General features: G+C 40.2%; 1 protein-coding gene across 5 annotated transcripts; it reads left to right on the top strand.

Moving 5' to 3' along the window:
* The first annotated feature begins 598 nt into the window (after window positions 1–598).
* Mask (multiple ankyrin repeats single KH domain) lies at window positions 599–17,054 on the top strand. 5 transcript variants are annotated; one of them, XM_076318992.1, is made up of 29 exons: window positions 599–930; window positions 3,895–4,045; window positions 4,130–4,338; window positions 4,850–4,997; window positions 5,135–5,415; window positions 5,499–5,784; window positions 5,872–6,173; window positions 6,270–6,485; window positions 6,570–7,388; window positions 7,463–7,601; window positions 7,680–8,239; window positions 8,341–8,517; window positions 8,610–8,820; window positions 8,894–9,307; window positions 9,401–9,742; window positions 9,811–10,002; window positions 10,091–10,456; window positions 10,547–10,701; window positions 10,915–11,090; window positions 11,182–11,314; window positions 11,428–12,170; window positions 12,252–12,566; window positions 12,680–12,874; window positions 12,969–13,116; window positions 13,211–13,418; window positions 13,558–14,378; window positions 14,500–15,756; window positions 15,999–16,190; window positions 16,457–17,054. In XM_076318992.1, exons 1-29 carry the CDS (start codon window positions 727–729, stop codon window positions 16,478–16,480), a joined length of 9,384 nt encoding a protein of 3,127 aa, XP_076175107.1. In that variant the 5' UTR covers window positions 599–726; the 3' UTR covers window positions 16,481–17,054. The 5 variants fall into 5 exon arrangements, with proteins under 5 accessions (XP_076175107.1, XP_076175106.1, XP_076175105.1 ...); XM_076318991.1 differs by having other exon boundaries at window positions 3,895–4,338; window positions 7,463–7,586; XM_076318990.1 differs by having other exon boundaries at window positions 3,895–4,338; window positions 8,897–9,307.
* The last annotated feature ends 796 nt before the right edge of the window (window positions 17,055–17,850 follow it).

Here is a 17,850-nt window from a genome sequence, read left to right as displayed (position 1 = left end):
ACAAACGATTCTTATTATATTGATAATTACATTAGAATAGTTGTAAGTGAACATTGAAACACGTTAAATATATTAAATTAGGTCAATGAGTTTTTATTTAAGTAAATCATAAATTCTTTACAAAAGTAAAGTATGTTCTAAAAAATGGGTTTTAAATTATATTTTCCTAATACAATACTAAAATGTTTATAAAGTTTAAGAATAAATGCAAAGAAATGATACTTTTTCAAATATTACACTTGTTTTATTTTCTACATGATATGTTCATAAAAATTTCAATTATTATTTCGTTGAACATTTCTTTGCAAAAATTGAAACATACTTGCGATATCGCTAGGTAGGGTCAAGGTTTCGTTGAGAGTACTATAGAGAGAAAGCATATTAATTACACTGTTTAAAAAGAAAATAATAATAAAATAAAAGAAACAGAAATGAAGGTGAATTGCGTACAATTAAAAATGTAAAATGTATCATGTCTCGAAAGTATAAATCGAAGTTACCCGCCACGGGAAACGAAAGATGGCTCGTCGAATCGTATGAAATTATATAGATGGTCAAAGAGGCATCCGGGAGTTCGGTGTCGGCCATAGTAGAAATGGCGGGTGTTAGCTTACGTGAATGACGGCGATCGTGCTCGAGATTATTATCGAAAAGCAAGTGTTCTGTGTGTGTTTCGCGACACGGGAACGATACCTCAGTATCATATGATTCATCTGGAAGGTAAAGATGCAGAATGTAGCACAAGGAACGACCTCGGATAGTCAGAAGCACGAAAAATCAGCAAGCGTTCACCACGACATTGGAAAGACGTCGTCGATTCCCCAGTCTTCGAACTCCAGTCCCACGAAGTCAGAGACCGAGACCTTCTCCGAGCTGCAGCCACGCTTTATGGCAGACTCGTCGGAGAGCGAGGAGGACAGTGTTTCAGAGGTAAACTAAGTCAAAAAATATGCCACGTCGTGGATAAGATATTTGTGCGACGAGAGGTTGAACGCACGCATGTACGCACGTATACGCACTATACATGCACGCACACGTACGAGTCTGTCCGTCGCTTCTGCGTCCGTCCCGTCCAGTCACCGCCCCCCCTCTCCCCTTTCCCTCCCGCCCTCATCTGGCGTTCTTCTTCTTTCTTATGTACAAGTTCGCTTCTCACTCTTACCTGCCTTCTGTATGTACAATTGTAGTAGTTGTATATGCATGCGCCGTGAGTGTATATTCGTATAAGACGTACACACACGCACAAGCTTTCGATGAAATCTACTCGCGATCGATGTTGATCTTGTTCGACATTTTCTTATTTCATCGCAATCTCTTTGTTGCAATTTCGTTGTGGAATCATCGTCCTGTGCAACAGAATCTATTCGCGTTTACGGATTAGATATGGCGATACGTAGATACAAAGAGTTGTCAAGTAACCCATTAATATTTAACGTTGATATTTCTGCAGTTTTATTGTAATTTTTAAAGTTTCATTGTTTACGTAGGGAAGAAAATGCGAATATAATCATGATACAAATTGATAGATGAAAAAGAAGTTATTTGTGAATGGCCGTCACGCGAAATTGGAACGAAACGTATCGTTAGTCTGTAAAAATCAACACAAAACTATGTCATACCGTTCGACACTTTGTAATTGTATATGCTGGTAAGCAAGGCTGACAGGCAACCAAATAGAAAAATTCACAGTCTCCTCGTGAAGTTCAAATTTGACATCGACCACAGAATGTTGGCAACATAACCATTAAACAGCTAATCACCAATCTAAACGAATTTTACATAGATGACTTAAAAAAAGGAAAGGAAGGAAGAACAAGAAGGGAATTCACGCAGGGACGTTATATAATCGGGATGTATGCGTTAATAGCTGATGGAACGTCAGCGTAGAGTCCGCGCGCAACACAATTACAAGAAATGTCCTCCAGTTTTTCAGAATATACTTATTATTTTTCGTCTATTCTTTGACCTAATCGATCTATCTTTCTGGATCTTCGTACAAATCTGTCTTCTGGTTGTATATTTTGATATCAAACAAAAAGAATTATTTTATTCAAGGTATATGATACCCTGAGAACCAAAAAATTTGTATAATATTTTTCATTTGTCATAGCTTCGCATGCCCTATGAACGAACACGTACAAGCGCTGGGTAAAGAACTCCGGTTAGCTGTACTGCATAATCAAGCGCGTGCGCACGCACGTGTACGCCTGTGTACACGTATATGTTTATAGAAGCAGCATTTAAGCATGCATACGCACGTTCGCACGTATGTATATACGTATATCTTTTCACTGCGCTAGTAAACTCGCGTGTAGTATATTCGCCCGCGCGCGTTCTTGCGCGTGTGCTTGTCCCTATATACATATTTGTATGTGTGCGAGTATTTTACGTCCGCTTGCACTAACGTTGTGCGCCACCCAGCGGAGTTCTTCTCGGCCGCGTTTCTCGCGTATTCGTGCGAGTTCGTGAGCCTGCTTGCTGCTCGGTCGTCTTTACCTATGTTCTCTATACGTTCATAGGTGTATTTCTACCTTTATCCTAACCGCTAGCTCGTTCTGTAGTACTGTCAACGAGCTGTTTCAGCTCTATCTTTGCCTCTGTCTCTACCGGTTGCTTGGCTCTCCTGTGTCGCTCGTGTTCGTGGCGTGGAAATTGTGGAGAGCAGAGCCACCATATTATTCTATATTCTGCCAGCAGCGGTTGTACGAAGCTATTTTTTTCCTCACGATTTTTTTAGTGCGAACAATTACATTAGTCGATACGACGTGCTTACGCGAGCAGTGGATACGCGACGATTTCTCTTTGCTTCGAATTCAAAAAAACAAACGAGACGCGTAGGTACGCACGCAGAGTATAGCAAGGAAGTGTCAGTTTCGTCCTTCTTGGAATGGCTGCACATTGTTCTTATGTCTCTGTGTTCACTGGCAAGCGGTTTTAGTCGTTTAGAGAAGACGCGATACTTTCACCTCTCTTCTGATTTGCGTTTATGTCTCATCGGTTTCCACTCGTCGCGCGAGAGGATATGACCTCTACGCGAGATGTACGTACGATGATTTAGATTATGTGGAATTTTTAACTTGCTTTTAGAAATGTTAGAGACTTGCTCGTAAGTTTAGCGCATACTGCAAGGATGCTTTCCTTCTCAATTACTTTGTCTAAATCGCATCCTGTGTAACTTTGATTTAATTATTATTTTTTATTCTTTTCACGATGTTCGATTAATAATATTTCCTTAGTAGTAATTAATATATTTTCTAGTAATATTATTTTCTTTTATATCTTTATGATATTTTTGATGATTGAAATAACCTCAATTTGGTAAAATGCTCACTTTTCTCTTAATCCTTTATAAGATAAATTTTTTTAATTGTTACAAGTACTGTTAATTTTGATCGTATCGAGTATACTGATATTTTATAATATTTAAGTAGTTTTTATAATATTTTTTCAATTGGTCATCCATAAATATTAAAGCGACTCAGCAGTTCTTTGGTTATCTTTTACAATTCTTTTGTGTATTTTTTACAAAATACGCATAAGAAATAAAGTTAGACTAATATTTTCGATCTATAATTTTCTACCTTTGTGATCAACATATTGCGTGTAAAGTAATAGTATTATCTTTATCGGATATTTTTATGTTCATAATTTTGTATGAAAGAAATTGAGAGGAAAGCAATTATTGCATGTTGTTAGAGTATACTTTAAAAAAATATAAACTAATGATATCCTTGTTATTATACAATGTTATTTTTCTTATTTATTGATTAAAATAATTATTATATCGAACATTATAAGTACATTCAAAATATATCTCTTTAAATTTTAATTATGTATAAAATACTTATATGGGATTTAATCTTATTAGAAAAAGTATTACTTTGTTATTTGTAGGTGGAGTGTTTTGCGATTGATCAGGTCGAATTAGACGAAGGTCATCATTTAGAATCGTCCAAGTTTCTATTGACTCCTGAAGATCCAGAGAGATCCGTGGATCCTGAAACTCAGGCACGGTTAGAAGCTTTGCTGGAAGCAGCTGGTATCGGCAAGTTGTCGTCAGGCGATGGGAAGCACTTGGCTGATCACGAAGTGCTCCGTCGCTTAACATCTAGTGTTTCTTGTGCATTAGATGAAGCAGCAGCTGCATTAACTCGAATGCGCAGCGATAATCCACGCACACAAAACGAAAAACGCTCTCTTGTAGAGGCTTGCACCGACGGCGACGTTGGTACTGTTAGGAAATTATTAACGGAAGGACGCAGTGTTCACGAGACTACAGAGGAGGGAGAGAGTTTGCTCTCTCTCGCCTGCTCAGCTGGTTACTACGAACTTGCTCAGGTTTGAACTTTATCTCATATTTTGTACACATTTTTAATTATAGAAGAGTACAAACTCACATATAACATTATATACTGCATATAGGTTATTTCTCATAGGATACATAATTCATATATAATAAAGTAGATGTGCACGGTGGTTATTACTTATTTCAAAATATTTTATACAAACAGTTAATTGTTGTTATTGATATAACTAAGGAATAGATTGAAATTTTAAGATACAGTATATTTTAAGCAAGTACAAAGGAATGCTGTGAATTATTTCAATGTTCTGTGCAAGAAATACTTGGATCAATTAAAATACTTGTGGAAATTGTATATGATTTATTTGCATGGAATTTAATATTTCTTAAATAGAGTTACATTAGTTTATATTCATTTATTTTGAAGAGAGAAAGTGAAATATATAACTTTTCTTAGTTGCAAATATTATAACAAATGCAATGTAATTTTCAACAGTTTCAGTGACAAAATTAAATTATTTCACAAGTAACTTGTTATACAAACAGGTACTTTTGGCAATGAATGCAAACGTAGAAGATCGTGGTATAAAGGGGGATTGTACCCCTTTAATGGAGGCTGCCAGTGCAGGACACGTAGATGTTGTAAGCTTGATTATCGCTCATGGAGCTGATGTTAATGCTCAATCTACTTCAGGTATGAAATACAACTATGGTATCCATAAGAATAGTATGATTCTAACGGTAATGGTGTTTCTATGTTGTTTATAATATAATAATGTTTGATATATACAGATTAATATGTAGAATCTAAGTAATTTTTCACATCTTTAGGTAATACACCCCTTATGTATGGCTGTGCGGGTGGTCACAAAGACGTAGTGCGAGTATTGTTAGAAGCAGGTGCGAATGTAGAAGATCACAACGAGAATGGTCATACACCGTTAATGGAAGCAGCCAGTGCTGGACATGTTCCAGTAGCTAAGATCTTACTAGAACATGGCGCCGGAATTAATACTCATTCCAATGAATTTAAAGAATCCGCGCTAACACTGGCTTGCTACAAAGGACATTTGGAAATGGTTCGCTTTCTATTACAAGCTGGTGCAGACCAGGTACCTTTCAATGCAGTTAATTTTATTTTTTAGAACGAATGTTTTTTTTCCTGGATAAATTAAAATGATTAATTTTATTATAGGAGCACAAAACTGATGAAATGCACACTGCCCTTATGGAAGCATCAATGGATGGTCATGTAGAAGTAGCTCGTTTACTTTTAGATTCGGGCGCGCAGGTGAATATGCCAACAGACAGTTTTGAATCTCCATTAACATTGGCTGCTTGTGGAGGTCACGTTGATCTTGCCATGCTTCTAATCGAAAGAGGAGCGAATATCGAAGAAGTAAATGATGAAGGTTATACTCCGTTGATGGAAGCGGCCCGTGAAGGCCACGAAGAAATGGTTGCTTTACTTCTAAGTCAAGGTACTATAACGGTCGATATTTCATTATTTGAAACAAAACGTTGCAATTACACAACAAACGACTCAACATCTTTATATTTTGATACAGGAGCGAATATCAATGCTCAAACGGAGGAAACTCAAGAAACAGCCCTTACTTTAGCTTGTTGCGGTGGCTTTTCAGAAGTCGCTGACTTTCTAATTAAAGCAGGAGCTGATATCGAGTTGGGAGCCTCTACTCCTCTAATGGAAGCTGCGCAAGAGGGTCATTTGGATCTCGTTCGTTATTTAGTCGAATCCACGGCAGACGTTCACACTCAAACACAAACAGGAGATACGGCGTTAACGTATGCGTGTGAAAATGGCCATACCGATGTTGCAGATGTCTTGCTTCAGTTTGGTGCTGACTTGGTACGTGTTCGATTGATAAAAATGATGTTAAAGAATATTTACTGTTGAGGTAATCTATTTACACAAGTCCTACAATTTTCTTATACACATGTATAGGAGCACGAATCAGAAGGAGGCAGAACACCACTAATGAAGGCATGCAGAGCTGGTCACCTCTGTACAGTTCAATTTCTTATATCGAAACGTGCAGATGTTAATAGGCAAACGACAAACAACGATCACACTCCTCTTTCATTGGCCTGTGCTGGTGGTCATCTCGCAGTTGTAGAACTTCTGCTTGCACAGTCTGCAAATCCGTTTCATAAACTAAAGGTATACATCAAATCATTATTGGTTCAGTGACTCCAATATTAAATTTTTCGTATAGATACAATAAAATTCAAAATCTTGTTATAGGATAATTCTACGATGTTAATAGAAGCTGCAAAAGGAGGACATACTAGCGTAGTTCAACTTCTGTTAGATTATCCCCACAGTATTATGATGAGTGTACCACATAATGCAGCGCCTGCACCTATGTTGCTTCCTCAACAACAGCAACAGCAGCAACCGCAGCAACAGCAACAGCCACATCAACAACAACAGCAACTACAGCAACCGCCGCCGCAGCAGCAGCAGCAGCAGCAGCAGCAGCAGCAGCAGCAACAACAGCAGCAGCAGCAGCAGCAGCAGCAGCAGCAGCAGCAGCAGCAGCAGCAACAACAGCAGCAGCAGCAGCAGCAGCAGCAGCAGCAGCAGCAGCAACAACAGCAGCAGCAGCAGCAGCAGCAGCAGCAGCAGCAGCAGCAGCATATAACACACCAACAGCATGTACCCCATCAACAACAACAAGCGTCTACCGCGCAACCGCAACATCAGCAGCAGCAACAACATGCTGCAGAACAACCACAAGCGCAAAACCTTCAACCTAAACATAATACACAAAAATCGTTGTTAAGAAAAAATCGATCAGTAACAGTGATGCCCGATACGAGTCTTACCTCCGCTGAGGCGCAACAAGTTCGTTCTCAGCCCGCAGGAGAACCAATCGTAGCAACTAAAGACGATACCAATATACTGGATAAAGGCAGTGGAGGATTTACTAACCTTTCAGAACCTAATATTAGCCTTAGTCCTGCTCCTGCGCCGACGCCAGGGTTAAATGTTTCGGAAAGTCGAAAGAATACTCGACAAGAGCAAATTCTACATAAACAACAAATTCTCGAAGAACTACAAGTATGTGCTTTTCAATTAATAAGTATGAATTTGTTACTTGATGATATTAATATCGTATGTTACGAATATTTTAGAGGGTAGAAAGAGAACTTCAAATTAAAGGTGCAGGCCACTTGTTCGCCGGTTCTAGGAATTCCGTCGTAACTCAACAACAACAACAGCCGGAAGAAACCAGTGAACCAGACACGTTATCACCAGGTACGTCAAACATTGGTTCGTTGATTTTTTTTATACACTAATAGTAATTGCGTTGCGTAAAATATTCCTAATAGTAATATTTTCCACTGAAAGGTTTAGTTTGCAGTACAACTGGTATGTCCGGAAATTCTTTAACTCATCAAAGTACCAGTCAAGCAATGTCGCTGTATTATAACGCTTTTATCAGAGGAAAACGATTTGCACAAGAAACTCAATTGTCTTTACCTCCCGAAATTTTTCCTACAACAAATCCACTTTCTCTTGCAACGATACCTGTTACGTCGTCCGTTCCGTTGGTCACCTCTAATACATCTTCGACGACTACACCGACTCCTCCAAGCATATCTACTCCTCCTACCGTCATGGCTGTTTCCCAACCTATTACCGCGAGTAGTGATGTCAGCCAAAATACTGCCATAAGTGATCGTCCGAAAGCAAAACCTGTCTCTAAGAAAGAGGGTAAAAATATCCGGAAAGCTACATCCAGTGTAGTAGGCGGAAAGCTTCAGCAGCAGCAACAACAGGCAACCTTGATGGCGGGTCTTCAGCAACAGTATCAGCAGAAACAACGACAACATACCTATCAAGTTCAGCAAGTACATCAGCTGCAACAACTTAATCAACAGCTACAGTTACAACTGGATCAAGTACAGGTTTGTGTTATTGTATTTTGTATTTTTAGTTTGTTTTTGTCAAAATGTAATAATATAACGTACAATGCAAGCACAAAGACAAGCACTTCGTTTATAATTAGGTACAGCAGCAGCAACAGCAGCAACCACAACAACAACCACAAACTCAACAGCAACCATTACAATCACAGACTCAGCAGCAAGCTGGGACTGTAACTGCTAATGGAAACAACATACTTATGCCTACTCAATTAATGTCGCATCTTCATCCTACGCATACTCATCATCTTCACGACCAGGTAATTATAGGTCATTTTTATGAAGTATTCGCATTGTACAAAAATAAAATTAAATGTGTACATTTCTTTATTCGTGTAAATTACATATGCAGCAAGCAACTCAACAGAATCTTACGGAGCAGACAGATCCTGAGTTAACAAGACTGCATCGGGATGGAGCTTGTCCCTTTGTTGCTGCTGCTCAGAAAGCAAAAGCACTTTGTACTAGTGAAAGCGTTATAAAATTGGAGGACGGCACGCATATTCCCCTTGACGACGCTTTCGAAATCTTTCGATCTATTAGTTTCGATGATACTGTTGATGGTAAATATTCAATAGAGTTTGTTTTTTTTTTTTCAAATTCATATAATTTATTTTGAGATATTCTCTGGTTAAGTAGCGACGGAAGATCAAGAGAAGCTTGAATTGAAAAGATTAGAAGTGTCGAATAGTAAGGATCCACAACAGCCGCAACAACAGCAGCAGCAGCAACAGCAACAGCAGCAGCAGCAACATTTACAAACTACGCAAATTGTTCAACAGACGACCAGTCCTTATATGTCTCAAGAATATTTTACCAATCCCGTATTGTCAGTACCGTCTTCTGTATCGTTACCGACCTTGCCTTCGCTCCAAGTAACCAGTGCTGGTGTTCAAATACAAACAGACATATCAGCAGGTTTACAATTGACTAGTACACAGTCTCTACAAAATCAAGCATTTAAAGACTTAAAAGAGTACCAAGAAGGATATCTCGAGGGCCTCCGATGCCATTTTCAACCACAATTGTTACTCCAGTCTTCTCAGATAAGTAAGTTTTATAAATATAGTATGCTAATGTTTAATGTTAATTTTAAAAATATGAGGTTTTTATGAATACAAACCTTTTGTATTTGTTTAACAGCCTTTCCTACGCAAGCTTTACCAACTGTAACTGAAGCGACAGGAATAATAGATAGCATACCTCATCAAACGAATGGTTATGTGCAATCGACAGCCTGTAACACTAATCAAGTTCAAGTGGCTACTCAGACTCAAGCGCCAGCAACGACGACCGCTGCGACTATAGTTGCTTCAGACAAAAAACAAGTTTATACCGCACCAACAACTGGTAAAGGCAAAAAGGGAAGATACCCGCTTTTGTCTCAACAACAACAACAATCATGCCAGCAACAACAAACTGCCAATACCCAGCAGCAAGCACCTAATTTTCCCAGTCAAAATTATCAATTAGATCCAACGACAGGTAAGCTACCTATCATTGTTTGATATCATCACACGTCTGACATTTTCAAAATTGAATTTTCATTTTAGTTGCTGGTCAGTACACGACAGGTGTTCCAACAGTTGGTGGTTATACAACTAACCAAGTGCCGCCTGCGCCGTTTTCCTGTATGGACGTTGATTCTGAAACAGACAGCAATCACGATACAGCATTAACTTTGGCATGTGCTGGTGGGCACGAAGAACTTGTTGAACTTTTGTTGAGTCGCGGTGCAGATATAGGTAATGCCTATAAGTAATAGTATGCGAGTTTACCGTGGTTAATTTCTATTGTAACTATACACTTATTAACATATGTTTTATTTTCTAGAACATAGAGATAAAAAGGGGTTCACTCCCCTTATATTGGCAGCAACGGCAGGGCACCAAAAGGTGGTGGAGATTCTTCTAAATCATGGGGCTGATATAGAAGCCCAGTCCGAACGTACCAAGGATACACCTCTGTCTCTTGCTTGTAGCGGTGGCAGATACGAAGTGGTAGAGCTTCTGCTCAATCGGGGTGCCAATAAGGAACATCGTAACGTTTCCGACTACACACCTTTGAGTCTTGCAGCTTCCGGTGGTTACGTTAATATAATAAAGCTTCTCCTTAGTCATGGTGCTGAAATTAACTCCCGGACTGGCTCAAAATTAGGCATTTCTCCGCTCATGCTTGCCGCTATGAATGGCCACGTTGGTACGTCTACTGTAAAACACTTCAAATAAAATTTCTTTTCCTAGTGTATTAAATATTTTGCATAATAAATTTATTAATGACAAATTATAGCGGCGGTGAAACTGTTACTGGATATGGGCAGTGACATAAATGCTCAAATTGAGACTAATCGTAATACAGCGCTAACGTTGGCGTGTTTTCAAGGAAGACACGAAGTCGTTAGTCTTCTTCTTGACCGCAAAGCTAACGTAGAACATCGTGCCAAGGTATGGGTTGAATATTCATTTTCATACTCTTTAATAAATTATTTCATTTAACATGACGTATAATATAAATATGTCATTAATTATGTATTAATTCAAACAAATAGATGCATGCATGTGTATATATATATATATATATATATATATATATATATATATATATATATATATATATATATATATATATGTATATGGGAATATGAATATTTTTCGCAGACTGGATTAACACCATTAATGGAAGCAGCTAGTGGAGGGTATGTAGAAGTTGGACGTGTCTTACTTACCAAAGGGGCAGATGTTAATGCTACACCTGTTCCATCATCCCGCGATACTGCTCTTACCATCGCCGCTGATAAAGGACACTGCCGTTTCGTAGAATTATTATTGTCGAGGTAAAAACCTATTCATGTATCACACATTACACATTTTAAATAAATTTATTTTATTCAATAACATAAAACATATTTTTTATGAATTTTATAGAGGAACTCAAGTAGAGGTGAAAAATAAAAAGGGAAATAGCCCATTATGGCTAGCGGCAAATGGTGGGCACTTAAACGTTGTTGATTTACTATACCATGCTGGTGCGGATATCGATTCACAGGATAATCGCAAGGTATGCGACAATGCTCAAATTCAATTAATTCCATTAATTTGTATTGCCTTTATTATACGCATATACGTATATTATTGAATAAATACAAAAATATATTTCTTTTTGAATTATAGGTGTCTTGTTTAATGGCTGCTTTTCGTAAGGGACACATTAAAGTTGTTAAATGGATGGTAAATCATGTTACTCAATTTCCCAGTGACCAAGAAATGACGAGGTACATAGCAACCGTCAGTGACAAAGAACTGCTAGAAAAATGTCAAGAATGTGTAAAAGTTATTCGTGCTGCAAAGGAAACTCAAGCAGCAAAAGCGAATAAGAATGCGACTATATTATTGGAAGAACTCGATATGGAGAAAACAAGGGAAGAATCGAAAAAAGCGGCGGCTGCTCGCAGACGAGAACGAAAGAAAAAAAAGAAATTCGAGAAAAAAGAGGAGAAGCGGAAATTGCACGAGGAGTATAAAAAAAATGAAGGCAATTATGAGGACAAGGAAGAAAGCGGGAAAAAATCTGGTGACGAAGAATGTGATAGAGCGGACGATAGTGAACACGAAACTGGTGACGGTTGTGAAAGAATGGATAATATGCCATCACCAGTTAACAGAAGCCCGGAAGATCCTGACAGAGAAGAGGGCGATAGTGGGTTTGATGCGAACAGCCAAGGGAGCTGCAGTAGTAACGATGTCAAAGCTAGGGAGAAAAAGAAGGATAAGAAGAAAAAGAAAACGAACAGTCCTACTAATAACGAAAAGGACACATCTCCGCAAAGGTCGCCCAAGTCTGTAATCGCTCAAACTGCTTCCTTATCTCAAAGTTCCATCACGCCAACCAAGTCTCAAAGTAATACCTCTGATAAGTAAGTTGGAACAATCATTATAAACTTGTAGATTAAATTCGATTGATGTACTTATATTTTTGCAATGGTTTCAATTTTTAGAAGAATCATGATTAATGTCACCAATGGAGTATCCGTGTCTACGACTTCTATTACGACAAGTGTCAGATCCTCGGCAGTTAACTGTGGTGAACGTAAATTAAAAGGTCAACTGGTATTTGAGTCTTCAAGACATCCTGCTGATAGGGAAGATTTCGAAGCAACGGGAAACGAAACTTATATCCCTGGTAAAGGCAAGAAGTCTTACAGTAATCAATACGATGGGGAAACATTGAACACTTCTACTAAGACGAACACTACGACTAGTCCCAAGCAAGGTGGCAAGCGCGAAGAAGGTTGGAAGGAAGTTGTGCGAAAGTAAGAAAAGCGATTTTACATAAGTTTTATGTATACATAAGTATAATTTGGTTTAATAATTTTTGAATAATAATAATAAATGAATAAACAAAATAAAAACGCTTTTGAAATAGGGGGCAGTCCGATGATTCGGGGAGATTTATGAATTCACCATTCCGTTCGAAGAAAGTATCTGTCCCACCAAATGCTATTAGTCGGGTCATTGGGAGAGGTGGAAGTAATATAAATGCTATTAGAGGCGCAACGGGAGCGCATATCGAAGTAGAGAAACAAAGCAAATGTCAAGGCGAACGAATCATTACTATCAAGTACGTGCTCGATCGTTTCATTCATTCGAGTTGCAGTTTGTAACCGAATACGTGAAGTAAATTGTAACCATTCCACTTGTCTTGCCATTTTCAGAGGATCATCCGATGCAACAAAACAGGCGCATACATTAATAGCAGCTCTCATTAAAGATCCGGACGTTGATATATTGCAAATGCTTCCAAAATCGAAACTCACAGTCGTCACGACTTCTTCTTGGGATAAAACCGTTTCTACTGTAGCCGTAAGATCAAATAATATACCTTTAGTGTCATTAAGAATCTTACAAACTTTCACGATGGATCTGTTTCTTAGCCTAACTTGTGTTTCGATTTTAGTCGAGTAAAGCAAAACTGGGTCCTGTAAGTAAACCGCCTAGTCTAACGTCGAATTCCAATAGTACGCAAATTAATAAATCTAGTTACACATCGGGAGTTTCTACCGTCAATCAGTTGATTCCACTTCGATCATCGTCTACCATCAAACTCGCTGGAGCATTTCCGACACCTCTACCACGTGCAACGGCCCCTAGACTCGTCGCTGCAGGTAACGCGTCATTCTATCTCTCCGACAAATTTGTTCAAAAGTTAAAAGTTTAAAGCTCCTCAAAAAATAAACACAAACGTTTCAATTGTTTGCAATCGTTTTTTTTATTTTTCTAATTTTTAATTTTTTACGTACATAGCCGAAAAACGAGCCCAGGCTGCGGTAGCCGCTCAAATGGCATCGTCATCAAATACAAAGACGACAATGTCGTACACCAGCGCAATTATGACCGCCGGACGAGCAACAAAAATCGTGACGACAAGCACCACGCAAACATTTGCAGCGAAATTATCCGAAATCACTGCCAATACGCATACATCCACTACCGTGATGCAGTCCACTCATACCACGGTAAATAAGCAGAAATCGTTACAAGCGAATACTGTTACCGTGATGTCAGCTACAGCTGCGGCAACGGCTCAGACTTCGTCTCAGCAGCCTATAGTCAGTACATCGCCGAAACATTGCCGACCACTGCCTACCTTGTCAGCCCCGCCAACTATGGTCTCACATTATTCTGGAAAATCTACTTATTCCCCCGGCTCGAACGCCGCAATATCGCCAGCAACGAGCGCAACAGTTGCGTATTGTCCAGAAAATTCCATTGCCTCGACTTGTTCGAACTCGGTGCGAGTCAGTCCATCGCCACCAATCGTATCGCAATGTCAACAGTTGCAACAGCAGCATCAGCAACAACAACAAGTACGGAGCTCGACGCCTATCGCGTCTACGATTCAAGAGCAACAACACCAACAACAGCAGCAGCAACAACAAACGAACAACACGCCTCTTGAATATTCCTTGTTCAACGACACTTTTACAAAAGTTACCCAACAGTCGATGTGGGGTGGTCGAGAAAACGAATCTCAAAAGGGTATGAACTTTGCGACCGTAGCTGGTGGTGGAGTTTCCGTAAACACATCGGGCTCGTCATCGTCCAAATTCATCGACCCCCCTCAGGCTAGTATCGAATTCATCATTCACTCGAATATATTGCACATACACTTACCTATTTGTTTAATCCGCATGTTAAATATCGTATTCAAGATTATTCGAATTTCTTATCTCTATTTACGAACAGGTGGACGCATCGAAGGCTCCCGGATATCGAGGAACAACAATGTGCTCTCCCGTTTCGAGCAAATCGAACAATACTACCAACACAAATGCAGCGAGCATAGGAAGCGGCACGCAATCGAACACGGGTCATAGTCCCATTCAGCCACCTCAGTTCCAATCATCTGCGAACTACAACGAGCATTCTCTTTCGAACAAACCACCGGGAAGTTTGGCCGTGGCGCGACCGGTAATCCCTCAGCAAAGTATAGAGATGGGAGCAGCGATGAGTGCTCAGTTTAGCAGGCCAGTGTTTCAAGGCGAGCTGGCGTCGCGTAACGCAACGACTCATCAGCCTCACGTCATATCATCGACCTCGCAACCAACGCTGGACGTGGGTCTGTTCAAGGCAGCGAACAATGTCGGTTACGAACATCCGAACGTGAACTCGAGTCTATTGAAGATGGTACCGAACGAAGGACAGGCTCATCCACTTCTGCCTTTCCATCCTCATATGCAGAACTTTACCCAAACAATAGCGGCACCGTCCGCCTCGGTGAATACCACCGTCAGTATGTCGAGGTTAAATCCCAGGGCGCCGGATTTTTCTAGCTCGCTGCATTTGAACAGCAAACCGCAAGTGACAATGTTCAATGCTGGTTCAGCAGCCGGTATACATCCGAATATGTTTGCGACGGTACCGCCACCACCTCCGTCCGCAATCCAGTCCAATAATCTAGCAATGCTCGGGAATTTTCCCTTAGGAAAGTATCAAGCGCCATCGCGAGCCACTCCGAACACCGGGATCTCCACCAACGGACAAACACGCTGGCCGTTTGCACCGCCGCACAATAATTACCCACCTCATCAAGATCCTATGATGGGTCAGATCGGATTCTCCAATCATTTGGCGAACATAACCGCGCAACCAGGTAGCATCGATTTAATCACGAGCTTGGAGAACGGTGGCTCGCCAGCGATATCACCGTCCTCGCCAGCGCAGGTGGCTCAGGAAATGAATCAGCTGAAAATAGAGGATCGTAAAGTGCCGCGTCCAATTGGTACGGAGAGAGCGTGGAAGAACTATGCAACAGCGGGTATGGGACCAGGTGGTGATGCCGATTCCAACAACTGGATGCTGAATAATGAAAAACTGGTCGGCTCTTGGGCGAGTCTAGCGCCGGGTATCGACATGCATCAGGTGTTTCGATCCAACGCTGCTTACAATCGTATATCCAACGTCGACGCGGAACTCCACCAGATGATGGAATCTTCTTTTCAGGTACAGACTTCTCTATCGTTTCTCATCGTGCTTTGTCACGAAGATACTTGTGATAAACGATCAAGATGGTGATGTATTGTTAAATAGTTTTTAGCCTACATCTTCATAGGCCACATACGAGCGATGTCGACAATTAAGAGATCATTTTCTGTGTATACCAACAGCTTTTTTTCGCCATCTTTAAACACTTGAACGAATTTGCACGTTTAGATACGATCGATTAATGATTCTATCGCATTTAGGGCCATGTGGACACTCAACAACAGCCGTTCCCTAATGGAAGTGCTGCAGCTTTGTCGTTAATGCCAGGATTAACGTTACTACCGGGACAATTTGGTACGCCCGCTTTAACGGAAATCCCTCCGAACGAGCCGAACAAAATGGATCCACCGGCATGGGGAATACCAGATGCCGTACAAGATAAGCAACATCCGGTAAGTTGTACACGCGGGATTAATAAAAAGGTCACGTGAAGTATGACGCAGAATCTATAGTTACGCTTGTATCTGTTTTGCACTTTTTTTTTTACAATCTAATGTGTTTTCGTTACGCTTTTCGGTCCGATTATCGAACGGGTCGATCAACAATTCTGTACCCTTTACGCGTCCGTTCAATACTTTCATGCATTCCCACTTTGCAACCTCAATAGTCACTTGGTTCTTTGAATATTCACGTTCAGTATTTACCAATTTGATTGCAGGCATGGAATAAATGGACCCATTAAAAAGGGGGAGATTTTGCGAAGGCAACAAACTTCGCTTCCTTACCTGGGCGATACGAAATAGAACTTGGAACTCAAAGTAGTGAATAGATGGGACTGGAATACGAAGCGTTGTTTCTAGGCACTTAAATTACATTACTACCCTAATTATATCCATTAAAACACAGATTCGATATTATTTGTCATGCTAGTAGGTGGTAAGGCGGTAAATCCTTATTACAACTTATTGCTATTATCTAGTATAATTATGCGATCCAAATAATTACCGGACATGGCATGAAAAGAGTTAAACGAAAAAAAAGAGAACAGAAGCTGCGAGACCGAAACGGAGCGATGGAAATTTTAAACTGTTGTCTCCGATTCATCCACGATCTTCTTTCGGACACGCTGCTTCTGTCTAACCCGGGATCGTACTCGAGGTCGACGACATCATATTCGACTTACGAAATGTCGACGACAAGTTTATCAGACTTCTTCCTATCTTAATCGTTGCCGGATCGATTTGCCCCATTTACCAGATTCAAATCTTACGGTATTTGCTAGATATTCGTGATAATAAATTCAGATACGCATACGATATTACGTCGGCTTTGGCTTCACCCTTAGTAGTAGTAGTTCACTCGAATTAGAACCTCGCATCCTTGTTTCTACCCCTCGAATTTCGTGTATCGAATTAAAAAGAAAAAAAAAAAAGCTTCGTTTCGATTACGTACGCGAATAGACACAAAAGGCTTCGATTTGTCACATGGATAACCAATCGAGCGTTACATACATGTTGTCTGTCAACTAAATAGTACGTAATAATAACAGCAAGGATAAGAATATTATTGTCGTCGTATTGGAAAGAACGACTTTTGTGTTCGATGAACGGAGGTCAAAGGAGATTGCGAAAGAAGAAGGACTTGGGAATAAAATGTTCGGGACCTTGGAACCTCGTCAACTCCTCCTTCGCATTGTCGCGCATCGTTTTCTCTCCCTTAAAATATTTCTACGTTTCGTGTCGCGAGAGTGCTAGCTCTCCAGTTCCAAGACAGGTTTCGTAGATCGTCGATGTCTTTATGTCGGCGGTGATCCATTGGGACATAGATAAAAACGTCGTATACGATTCGTGAAAACTCGATTGCGATAACCATGCATGAAATTCTTCAGCCCAACGAGACGCAACAGTACCGCGACTGCTCTTTCTCGCTTCTGGCGTCCTCCTTCTCTTTTCACTTCGTTCTCGTCTTTCGTTGAAACGTCGAACACGCTGGTAATTTGCACCGTCGTCGTCGCGAGCAATCGCGTACTCACCGGACGCATAAGACACGGATACTTATCGGCAGCGTGGAGGAGGACAGAAACGTAAAGAAAGAGGAAAGAAATTTTGAAAA

Source organism: Ptiloglossa arizonensis, chromosome 8 (genome assembly GCF_051014685.1).
Source record: "Ptiloglossa arizonensis isolate GNS036 chromosome 8, iyPtiAriz1_principal, whole genome shotgun sequence".
Taxonomy (NCBI): Eukaryota; Metazoa; Arthropoda; class Insecta; order Hymenoptera; family Colletidae; genus Ptiloglossa; species Ptiloglossa arizonensis.
This window is presented reverse-complemented; position numbering and strand designations above follow the sequence as displayed.